Source organism: Aquarana catesbeiana, linkage group LG04, assembly GCF_042186555.1.
Source record: "Aquarana catesbeiana isolate 2022-GZ linkage group LG04, ASM4218655v1, whole genome shotgun sequence".
Classification (NCBI taxonomy): domain Eukaryota; kingdom Metazoa; phylum Chordata; class Amphibia; order Anura; family Ranidae; genus Aquarana; species Aquarana catesbeiana.
In genome coordinates this window covers 198,153,120-198,166,012 of record NC_133327.1, presented here as the reverse complement: position 1 = coordinate 198,166,012, position 12,893 = coordinate 198,153,120, and the positions used below count along the sequence as shown (strand labels likewise).

The 12,893-nt window shown below is 38.1% G+C and overlaps 1 protein-coding gene across 3 annotated transcripts in view; it reads left to right on the top strand.

Annotated features, from left to right (window-relative positions):
• Nucleotides 1-12,893, top strand: part of VEPH1 (ventricular zone expressed PH domain containing 1) — a 675,925-nt gene that overhangs the window by 205,448 nt on the left and 457,584 nt on the right. For all 3 annotated transcript variants that reach the window (XM_073626085.1, XM_073626082.1, XM_073626083.1), the window contains exon 5: nucleotides 10,450-10,616. In XM_073626085.1, the coding sequence (XP_073482186.1) occupies nucleotides 10,450-10,616 (167 nt within the window). The remainder of the gene's footprint in view (nucleotides 1-10,449; nucleotides 10,617-12,893) is intronic.

Sequence of the window (12,893 nt, the reverse complement as noted above, 5' to 3'; positions counted from 1 at the left end):
TTTTTTTTTTTTGGCAGAACATAAATGGCTGTTTAACCTAATGTAAAAAAGGAGGGCTGTTTCTCGTAAATACCTCAAAAATCCACAAAAAAATAAAACTTGATTTTCAAAAAAACACAAAAAAAAAAAAAACTTGATTTTAAAAAACCAAAAAAAATTAAAAAACTTGATTTTAAAAAACCAAAAAAAATTAAAAAAACTTGATTTTAAAAAACCAAAAAAAAACAAAAAACTTGATTTTAAAAAAACAAAAAAAAAAAAACTTGATTTTAAAAAAACAAAAAAAATTACAAAAACTTGATTTTAAAAAACCAAAAAAAATTAAAAAACTTGATTTTAAAAAAACAAAAAAAATTAAAAAACTTGATGTTAAAAAACCAAAAAAATATAAAAAACTTGATTTTAAAAAAACAAAAAAAATTAAAAAACTTGATGTTAAAAAACCAAAAAAATATAAAAAACTTGATTTTAAAAAAACAAAAAAAATTAAAAAACTTGATTTTAAAAAAACAAAAAAAATTAAAAAACTTGATTTTAAAAAACCAAAAAAATAATATACAAACTTTATTAAAAAAAAATAATAAAAACAAAAATAACTTGATAAAAAAAAAAAACATAAACCAAAAAATTGCTTTAAAAAAAAAAAAAACAAAACTTGATTTTCCCAAAACAAAAAAATAAGCCTGTTTGTGAAAATCAAAAAGCCAAAAATATTTTTTTGTGGATTAGGTATAAATATTTAGATATAATTATATTTTGCTACATTATTAAGATATCATTCTATTTTTGTCTATGAACATTTTATACTAAATGCAGAACTGAATGCATAACAACCATTAATAAAAACATCTCCTTATAGGAATTAAATAAATGTGTGGTTTGTTATTTCAAGGCTCAGTATCATTTTAGTTATAATTGTAAAAAAGTTGTTTACAGTGGCAATGGAGCTTATTTAGACATTTAAAATTACAATACAGTTGGCACTACAACTGCTCGACCATAACCTAGGAGACAGCCCAAAAGAAAGGCAAGCAATAAATATAATGCAAGATTTCATCAATAATTTTTTTATTGTCAAAAATTATATATCCTGGCCCATTGCAATGGCCCCCCTACCCATAAAATAATTAACATATTGCTGTCTAACTTGACGGGCACTTTGGGGGGCCAAGCCAGTACGGACAGTATCCAGGCCTGTAAGGTTGGCTTCTATTTGTCCGGCCTCAGGCCCAACTGTGCCTATATAATTTGGAGAATGCTTATTTAAAAAGTTGTGCAGAATGCAGCACGATAAAATGATAAAATTAAGTTTGTATTCCGCCAAATTAATGGCTGTTTGAAACAGGCGGAACCGGCTGGCCAGAATTCCAAACGCATTCTCAACCACTCTTCTAGCTCTGGCCAGCCGGTAATTAAAAACCCTCCTCTCCGGGGTGAGGGTTCTTTGGGGGAATGGCCTCATGAGGTGCTTGCTGAGAGCAAAGGCTTCATCGGCAATGAAGACAAAGGGGAGTCCTTCCACGTTATCCTCATCAGGTGGCAATCCCAGGCCACCACTCTGGAGATGCTGGCAGAACTCCGTCTGGGCAAATACTCCTCCATCCGACATCCGGCCATTCTTCCCCACGTCCACATATAAAAAATCATAGTGTGCCGACACCACCGCCATTAAAACAATACTGTGGAACCCCTTATAATTAAAATAATATGACCCCGAATGGGGTGGTGGCACAATGTGGACATGTTTCCCATCTATAGCCCCTCCACAATTGGGAAAGTCCCAACGGCTGGCAAAATGGGATGCCACAGTCTGCCATTCCTGTGGCGTTGAAGGAAACTGGGAAATCAAACAAGAAAACCAAAATCAATTAATTTGGAAGCTAACATTGCAAGAAAATTAGACAATTAAAAACATTATTCCCCAGCATCAGTATAACATTCAATAATTTAATTGTTCTGGAATAACTAATATGGAAAGGCACACTTATCAGATTGCTCACCCCCTCTGATGGAACATTGATTACATTTTAGGGGGTTGTGAAATCCCTAAAAAAAATTACTTTTAGGACACGCAGGAATTTAGGGACTAAAAAGGCTACAAGACTGCAGTTGTCGCACTCTGCAGGTGCAGTTGCTAACCAGCTTACAGTAAATGAGGTAATGTAAAAAGGCATTCATGTTGCAAGGAGTACACAATCACATGCAAGGGCAATTAATGAAAACACTTTGAGGCTTGCATATGATTTGATGATGGAAATCAGCAGAGCTTCTGCTCATTTACTAAAGCACTGGAACAAATGCACTTGTAGAGTGCACATGCATTTTGCAAAGTGCAACATATATTTGCTTTAGACAAATCAACACCACAGAACATTCAAGCAAATTTTAACGAGGGTGGGGGTGGGGGGGTTGTGAAATCTAGATAATTGCTCATTAGCAGCACACTATTTGGAGTGAGTTTAGGTGGGGGGGGGGTGGGGGGGTGGGGGGGTTGTGAAATCTAGATAATTGCTCATTAGCAGCACACTATTTGGAGTGAGTTTAGGTGGGGGTGGGGTGGGGGGGTTGTGAAATCTAGATAATTGCTCATTAGCAGCACACTAAATACACTCAAACAAAATACATTCCAAATGAGTAGACTAGGTGGATATGTTCCCATCACTTCATGCTGGGAAGGTTATTGAAGGAAAATATACATGCATGACAAAAAATAACAGGAAAAAATTCCAGCATGTGTGAGGATAAAAAGGGGACATTCACACTATATTGCAATGATGGTAAGTAGTGTTTGAAGCAAGAAATACATCACATTATCAAAGATTACATAAAAGAACATGTGATGCTAATAAAAGAAAAATATCTTACCTTAATATAGTCCTTCTGCAGGACCTGTATGATGGCAGAACAGGTCTCTGGGATAATGATCCCCAGAGCCTGGGGGGAGATGCCGGTCGAGAACTTAAGGTCCTGCAGGCTTCTCCCTGTGGCCAAATACCGCAAGGTAGCGACCAGCCTCTGCTCCGGAGTGATGGCTTGCCTCATGCAGGTATCCTGCCTGCTGATATAGGGGGTCAGCAAAGCCAACAAACGGTCAAAAACGGGGTCCGTCATCCGGAGAAAGTTCCTGAAATCCTCAGGATTATTCTCACGGATCTCACGGAGCAAAGGCATGTGACAGAACTGGTCACGCTAAAGCAACCAATTCTTGGTCCATGAACTCCTCCTCGCCCTGTTCATGGACTGGTCTTGGGCTGAAGAATAAACTACAGCACCAAGCACATACAATGCATGAGCTCTACGACGAGTACGTACAGGTAACATGGCTTCAAAACGGTCGGCTGGTCAGAACGCACTAAACAGAACGCACTGAAGAACAGCAAGGCCTGTGAAGAACGACCTGAAAATCAGGAACGAGCGGCCAATAAAACAAAGATTTCTCAATGCCAACTGACCAAACGCACTGAAAAGCAGATACAAACCTCACAAGCACAGACTGAACAACAGTTAAAACGAACTGAAAAATACGAGTCTCACAAGCGCGAATCGTCTCTCACCAAACTTCTACTAACACGAGATAAACACGAGATTAGCAGAAGGAGCCCAAAGGGTGTCGTACGGGCTATTGAACTTCCGTTTTATAGTCTCGTCGGACTTGGTGTACGTCACCGCGTACTAGGCTGTCGTACTTTTGTGTGGTCGTGTGTGTGTAAGTCCGTTCGTAAGAAAGTCTGCCGCAAGTCCGCCGAAGGTACGTCGGAAGTATGTCGGACAGGCTGTCGGACTTTTGTAGACGAAAAGTCCGACCGTGTGTACGCGGCATAACAAGTTTTCCTCTACGATTGCCCTGTATTTGGCTCCATCCATCTTCCCATCAACTTTGACCAGCTTCCTTGTCCCTGCTGAAGAATGACATGATGCTGCCACCACTATGTGTCACAGTGGGGATGTTGTGTTCAGGTTGATGTGCAGGGTTAGTTTTCTGCCACACATAGTTTTTTACTTTTAGACCAAAAAGCTAAATTTTGGTCTCATCTGACCACAGCACCTTCTTCCACATGTTTTCTGTGTCCCCCACATGGCTTCCCGCAAACTACAAACAGAACTTCTTATGGCTTTCTTTCAACAATGTCTTTCTTCTTGTCACTCTTCCATAAAGGCCAGATTTGTGGAGTGCACCACTAATAGTTGTCCTGTAGACAGATTATCTCACCTGAGCTGTGGATCTCTGCAGCTCCTCCAGAGTTACCATGGGCCTCTTGGCTGCTTCTCTGATGAATGCTCTCCTTGCCTGGCCTGTCAGTTTAGGTGGATGGCCATTTTTTTTTGGTAAGTTTGCAGTTGTGCCATACTCTTTCCATTTTCAGATGATGTATTGAACAGTGCTCCATGAGATGTTCAAAGCTTGGGATATTTTTTTATAACCTAACCCTGCTTTAAACTTATCGACAACTTTATCCCTGACCTGTCTGGTGTGTTCCTTGGCCTTCATGATGCCGTTTGTTCTCTAAGGTTCTCTAACAAACCTCATAGGGCTTCACAGAACAGCTATGTTTAAATTATACACAGTTGGACTCACAGGTGGACTCTATTTACTAATTATGGGACTTCTGAAGGCAATTGGTTCCACTAGATTTTAGTTAGGGGTATCAGAGTAAAGGGGGCTGAATACAAATGAACGACACACTTTTCACATATTTATTTGTAAAAAAAAATGAATACCATTTATCATTTTCCTTCCACTTTACAATTATGTGCCACTTTGTATTGGTGTATAACATAAAAACCCCAATAAAATACATTTACAATTTTAGTTGTAACATGACAAAATGTGGAAAATTTCAAGGTGTATGAATACTTTTTCAAGGCACTGTAGCTTGGCTGCAGATAATTCTTTATCTCTCACATCCAAAGGTCCACCAGGGATGCAGACATTCTCTGTAATAGCCTGTGTTACATACAGTCAGTGCTGATATCTCTCAAGGTGCTGCTTGAATAACTTCTGTATACTGAACATGGGGTCACTAGCTTGGTACCTCAACCATTCAGAGAATGGCTTGTTTTTTTTTTCAATTTAATCAAGGTGTTTTCTGTTTGGATGAGGCAGAGAGGAGGGGCGAATGACATCACAATCTCCAGGTTGGCCAATCAGAGAACGCTTTATATTTTAATGAAAAAGATTGTAGTCATTCTCTAAATGGCAGACATGCAGAGCAAACAATCTCCTGTGTTCAGTATACAGAAGGCAAGCTGCTCAAGCAGCACCTGGAAAAGATCCGCATGGACTGTATGTAGCACAGAGAATTTCTACATCCTCAGCAGCCCTCCGGACGTGAGATATTAAGAAGTTAATGTAACCGAGTTAAAAGTGTAAGTTTTAAAAAAGGATTTCAGCTTTAATGTGATTTGATGCATTCTGATTTTGTGCTGAGTATTTTAAAACTAATGGTAATTAAATAAATTGTGAATTAAAAAAGAAATCCATTTATTTGTAGTCACTGTTGTGTAGTGGAAAACAGGATCATGTTGTAAATGACTAGAAACCTAGAAATCTGACCTCTTTCTCAGTGTAAAATTACCTTTTACTGCAATTCATAGTAACTATCTACAACTACTAAATACAGTGGGTTATGCTGTTAGCCTGTAATTTTTTTTTCAATCAAATGTAACTGCTTGCTTTATATGTATTCAGTAATTGGTGCTTGTTGTGTAAAAAAACAAATGACTGCATACAAGGTCAGGAGACAGTGAATTTGTCAGTGTTTGCACTGTATAAATGAAAGGATATGAGCCAATGTTTTAGCTGTAGAAAAATATTATTTGAAAATTTTCTTTAGTGTAGAAATGCTCATACTGAACATATCATAACTTCCGTTGATGTGTAGAACATCCAAACAGAATTGTTTTTCATTCTTGCAACAAGGTTACAAAATTAATGCTAAAACCTTACTGGTCATGGGCAACAGCTGACTTGTTCTAATGCATGTTGCATTTAATGCAGGCTCCTTTTCATTTGTAGCTGTATAGTTGGTCTAGAAAATCTGCAGTAACTCCACTTAAGCCCAACTAAAGCACCAAAGTTACAGGCACCAATACTTGGCCATTTATTATTTTTTTCTAATGATTGGTTTATAGATTGGTCCTTTTGTATATGAACTTCACTCTCCTGCTTCTATTTTCTTCTCCATTCCCTCTTAAATTTAATGCTGAGTTGTGGTCAAGAAACATATTCACCCATCCAGCAAATCCAGAAAAGTCCTATAGGTTTCCCCACCTCCGCTGCTGCACACCAGGTCCTCTAACAGGTTTTCTTCTAAGATTGTCCTTTATTTGGCTCCATCCATCTTCCCATCAACTCTGATCGGCTTCCCTGTCCCTGCTGAAGAAAAACATCCCCACAACATGATGCTGCCACCACCATGTTTCATGGCAGGGATGGTGTGCTCAGAGTCATGTGCAGTGTTTGTTTTTCCCCACACATAGCATTTCACTTTTAGGCCAAAAAGTTCAATTTTGGTCTCATCTGACCAGAGCACCTTCTTCCACATGTTTTCTGTGTCCCCCACATGGCTCCTCACAAACTGCAAATGGGACTTCCTATGGCTTTCTTTCAACAATGGCTTTCTTCTTACCACTCTTCCATAAAGGCCAGATTTGTAGTTGTCCTGTAAACAGATTCTCCCACCTGAGCTGTGGATCTCTGCAGCTCCTCCACAGTTACCATGGGCCTCTTGGCTGCTTCTCTGATTAATGTTCCCCTTGCCTGGCCTGTCAGTTTAGATGGATGGCCATGTCCTGGTAGGTTTGCAGTTGTGCCATACTCTTTGCATTTTTGGATGATGGATTGAACAGTGCTCCATGAGATGTTCAAAGCTTAGCATATTTTCTTATAACCTAACCCTACTTTAAATTTCTCCACAACTTTATCCCTGGCCTGTCTGATGTGTTCCTTGGCCTTTGTAATGCTGTTTGTTCACTAACAAACCTCTGTGAGCTTCACGGAACAGCTGTATTTATACTGAGATTAAATTACACCCAGGTGAACTCTATTTACTAATTAGGTGACTTCTGAAGGCAATTGGTTCCACTGGATTTTTGTTAGGGGTATCAGAGTAAAGGGGGTTGAATACAAATGCATGCCACACTTTTCACATATTTATTTCTAAAACATTTTGGAAACCATTTATCATTTTTCTTCCACTTCACAATTATGTGCTACTTTGTGATGGTCTATCACATAAAATCCCAATAAAATACACCTATGTTTTTGGTTGTAACATAACAAAATGTTGAAAATTTCAAGGGTATGAATACTTTTTCAAGGCACTGTATGAATATATATATATATATATATATATATATATATATATATATATATATATATATATAAACAATATACTAGTTTTGGTAAAGGGAAATTACAGTCAATAATTAAAAACAATAATCTAGTGCTTCAGAAACATTTAATACTTTGCTAAACTTAGAAGTCTATTTAATTCTAAACTTCATACATTTACGAAAGCCAGAATGTGCATGCTTTTAAAAGTGCCCTTGCAGCCTCTTGGTGCATGATTGTGTACTGTGCAACTGTTAAGATTTGAGTACTACATGGTGGTGCTTTAGAAAACACAGGAACACTTGGGCTACATTTTCACAAGCTGATATTTCTAACAACTGTAGTAATTTAGGAGGAAAACAAGCAAAAGTTTATTCTTCAAATATGTTTGTACTGTAGTGGTATGACAGTTTGGGAAAATATAATGGACTTTGTCAGCAGCAGCTGCACACAGTTTGAATTTAGTTACAAATTCAGTTTTCTGGAATGCCCAAGATACACAGTATACATATAGTAAATGACAGATTTTATACAATTGCATTTTATTTAGATGTTAACAGCATGGAAATACTGTATTTATTGGCATATAACACTCACTTTTTCACCATAAAAATCGGGTGCAAATAGCGTGTGCGTGTTATACGCCAATACTTCAATTTTAGCTGGCTCGGAGGGGACAGGGAGGGGGGCGGGACGAGCGCCATCAGATTACATACAGTGAGAATCTCCTGTTTACTTGGCGGCCTCTGTAATAGGAAGTCCCGTCTCCTGGGCCGCCATTGGACCACTGTTCTGTCTATCATAGGAGATTCTCACTGTATGTAATCTGTCGGCGCTCGTCCCTCCCCCCTCCTTGTCCCCTCTAGGCTGCAGATGGGCAATGATCAGGCTGCACTGATGGCAATGGTGAGGCTGCTGCCATGAAGGCAATGGTGAGGCTGGTGCATTGATGGCAATGGTGAGGCTGCTGCATTGATGGCAATGGTGAGGCTGCTGCATTGAAGGCAATGGTGAGGCTGCTGGCAATGGTGAGGCTGCTACATTGATGGCAATGATAAAGCTGCTGTATTAATGGCAATGGTGAGGCTGCTGCATTGATGGCAATGGTGAGACTGCATTGATGTGGACTGATGAGGCTGCATTGATGGCACTTGTGAGGCAGCAGATGGGCACTGACCCTTATTTTGCTTACGTTTTATTTCCTGAAACTTCCCTCTTAAAATAAATGTGCGTGTTATACGCCTGTGCGTGTTATACGCAGATAAATACGGTATCTAACACCAGTTTTGATATTTATTCTATAGGGATATGCTGTAATTATTTGATTTTTGCCTCCTGCATCTTGTGGACCTTGACACTAATTTTGGTCTACCATTCACTTACCCTACACTCATTGTTGTATTTATTGCTTCAGTGTTCAATTCAGGTATACTTTCTTCAACTTTTGCTATGGAAACATTTTTTGCTAACCTTTTTGTAATGTAGGAAAGGACTTACATACCCACTGTAGGTTTCTTACTGTGTTACATACAGAATGTCCGATGCATCAACATGTTATTCCAGCCAGCAGTCATATCCAACCTTGGAATTTTTAATCTGATCATTGATAAAACATGCAGAGAACAACACAGACTTCCACATGTGAGGAACTTTGGTAAACTTTTAAGTGCAGTAAACTACCAAGAACCCAGATGACCTAAAACATTGTGGACATTTTATTTTAGCACAGTGGCTGTTTTATGGCTTTAGTAGCTCACTGGTTGGTTTTACTTGTTGCCTGGAACTGCTCTTTTAGTAATACATTTTTAGTAGAATAAAATTTATATTCAGCCACTCATGAACATGCGTGCAAGGTACACACAAACAAGCTTGTAGCTGGCGCACAGTGACAATAATTCACACAGACAGGTGCAATAACAAACTTGTATTGAAGCAATGCAGCAATAGTTCACAACAATCCTGGTGGGAGGAGTGCCCAACTAGGTACACTCACAGTTAAAGCAACGTTAATAGAGCAGGTTTCAGCCAGAGCGACAGTGTCTGTAGAGAAGGGCAGAATGCGATCTGGCTGTCTTGTACTAAATTGTGAAGATGTCCAGAAATGATGTGACCCTACGCTTTCCCTCCTCGTCAGGAACATTTCCCTTCCACAGACAGGGTACCTTTGCCTGCACTAGCCACTAGCATGAAGTATCCCAAAAGCCGGGAGCCAGCGCCCTAAATAGTTTCTGCCTGACCCAAAATGGCTGTCAGAGTCACATGGGACAACAGCATCCAACTGGATCGCTTCCCCAGTGACCCAGGAAACCATAGAGGAACCAGATTCATCCTGACTTCCTCTCCAGCTGCAGAGCTGCTGCAATTGAGTGCCACCTGCAGGGTAGAAAATAAACTGCACCTGCCTACAAGCACATTCATGTGTATTGTAAACCTGCTGTGAAAAGGCTGTTTTTGACACCCCTGGCTATATTACAACTATTCGGAAACAGCCACATTGACTTTTAACTGGGGAGTGCCGTCATGTGACAGTAATAAAATAATATTGCATAACTGCAAAATTACTGCTGTATAATAAATGCTGCCCATAACTATCAAGGATCAGTGAGAGATAGATAGCAAGACTGTAAGCATTCAAGATAAAAAATTAAAATAAAAGAAGGAAAAAAGTAGTGATTTAAAGCCTTCTGACTGGAATTTATCTGATCATAAAGGCACAAAACACCCTTGGCCATGAGGGGATAAACATATGCAACTTAATGAATAAAATGTTAATAACTGTTGTGTTCAAATGATTTTCCTGTACAGAGATATGTACGTGTACACATGTTGAAACAAGTATAATGATTTCTGTAAGACTGCAGAAAAAATGTATATTTCTGCAAAAAAAATTTCTGACAATTTTGGTTCTGCAATTTGTCAAAGCACTCTGGTATGTCAGGCAGGATTTGAAATTTTCTATAACCAAACAAATGTATATATAATATTGTTAGCTATACAGTCCAAGAATTTTCTGATAAATAGCCAAGTATGTGAAAAATGAGTTTAAATTGTTCAGAACTGTATGTGTCAAAGCACAGGAATCTGTTTTCAGTCCAATGCATTGTTCTTTCTTATAGGTAATAGCATGCTGCTCCGAGTGCTTCCATCAGTCTATGAGATGAGGCCTCGACCTATACATCATTGCTTGAGGGAACTGGTATCACAGATGTCCCATTTAGATGAAGGAGAAACACATCACATGCTAAGGTTACTACATGCTATTGCAAAAACAAAACAACCCAAGGTAATACAGATACTATTTTGTCCATTGTTATTTCAGTTATAAATGGATGTCCCCAGGTTAATTTGAGATCTAGGAGCAAGACTTCCCAAAGTAGTTCTTAGTTCTGCACCCTTCTACTAAGGAACCTCTCTTCTGTTCTTGCAGCAGTAGGCATTTCTTTCCTCCTGCTTTATTATTCAAACTCCAACACAGTGATTGAAGCCCCTCGTAACAGGCTCAGTCAATTGGAGATCTTGGGAATAAGGGTGTCAAAAGCCTACCACTGGGGTTTCCATGCACAATTGAAGACATATCATTTTTGGTGGACGGACCATTTAAGATCTTCATGATTTGATTAAATGTAATATTGCCTCAGCTGTGGTGATAAGCTAAAATGAAATGATCGTTTATGTCTTGATTTTTTCCCCCCAAATATTATATGTCAATGTAAATATATGAATCCAAAAAAACTGATATAGAAAGGGTATTTGTTTTGAGTGAAAAAGTCATTGCTATTACTGATCTCTTAAAAATGCTTGTTGTCTAACTGACTTTGGAAAACTCAGAACTCGTGGAGAGATTATGTAGGTTTCTGTTAAAGGAAATTGCAACCACACACAGATTGTCTGAAGTGTTGGAAAATCTGCACATGTAGATGCCCATTGTTGCATTTTCTTTGAAGAAAAGAGAACAAGAATGTCTCTGTTTGTGTGCCATATTTACCCGCTCTCAAAAAATAAAAACTTTGCTGTGAAGTTTGGTTAGAGGTCCCCAAACAAAAAATTACTCGTTAACAGCAGGGACCCTACAATATTACTTTTACATTACCCAGCGGACTAATATTTATTAGTACTTGTACATAGCCATTAAACTTAAAAGGACAACTTGCAGTGTCAGTCTTGATAAAATTTAGAATGTTGTTCTAATTTATCTGGAGAACATATAGCTACAGGAGACAAATTTTATTTAAATATGAAAAAAAATATATATATAAGAAATGTAAAATCTGAATTCTCAGATCTGCATTTTTAAATATGATTGGTTGATATTGGTTACTGAACTTTGCAGTTACATCATTGTTAACTACATTGTTCAGAAGATACACCTAAAGTGGCAAATTATTTGCAAAGAAACAAAAGGGGGGGGGGGGGGTTGTTCAGTAAATTGTATTTTGTCTGCTGGCATTTGTCCATTCAGTTGCCCACTCAGCTGATGTTACAGAAACTGATGTCATGTACCTTTAGTGGAATAACAGGATGTAGAAATGTGTGTTCTTTGGCTGCCAGTCATGTGATACTCAATGCTGGTCTCAAGATTAGACACACTGGCTCTAACTCTGTAATGCTTGGGTGGTCAATCTTCAGCCTGTATTTATTTTGTAAGGTATAGTCCGAACTACTTTTTTAAGTCGCTGTCTATTATTGTAATTTTTCCAAATTGACAGCCAATATATGGGTTATTTCATTCTTTGGGTCTTCAGTCTTAATTAATTTTGACATTCTAAGAAAATGCTAAAAATTCTGTACCTTTTTCCTGTTAAACACAGAAATTTATGTACCTAGAAAGTATTAAAGAGCCAAATAAATGAAACTATGCTACCAACAATTACCAAATAATTAAAGAAAAATGAATCCCATTCCAAAGTGGAAAAATTATATGTTGTTAAGTACTAAATAGAACATAATTCTATACGAAATGAAAATATATGGCAAATTTCACACTTAAACGTTATCATTTTTTTCCATGTTGCATATTTCCATCATTTATATTAGAGACTCATTTTTATACTTAACAAACTAACAATATTAGGGTTGAATTTCTGTATAGCTAATACACATATCACTTTGCCTACAGTTTACCTACACTTCATCCACTCTGGGTCCCTACACCTAGAACCAAACTGCAGTTATACTAGGATGACCATTTGCCCAGCTCTTCCAGACAGTTGTTCTTGCTGTGAAGACATAGAGCAGACATCAACATTTCTAATAGTGCAGTGCTATCTTTTAACTTAAAGTAGAACTAGAGGCAAAACGTTTTCTTTATTTTGGATAGAGTAAAAGAGGGTTATAATTCCTGTCAGTGTCCCATTGGCGAAATTTCACTTCATGTCCTGTCCCACAGCTAAAATAGGAAGTGAGAGGAGATCTCTCCAAAGTAAGGGAATTCAGGGGTGTCACAAGGATCATCAGAACTCGTGCCCTTATTGGACGATTTCCCCTATATTTTCTGGTGTCAGCACAAAATTTGAGATTTTCTCTTACTTTCACTTTGATGATAACAGTAAACAGGACAAAT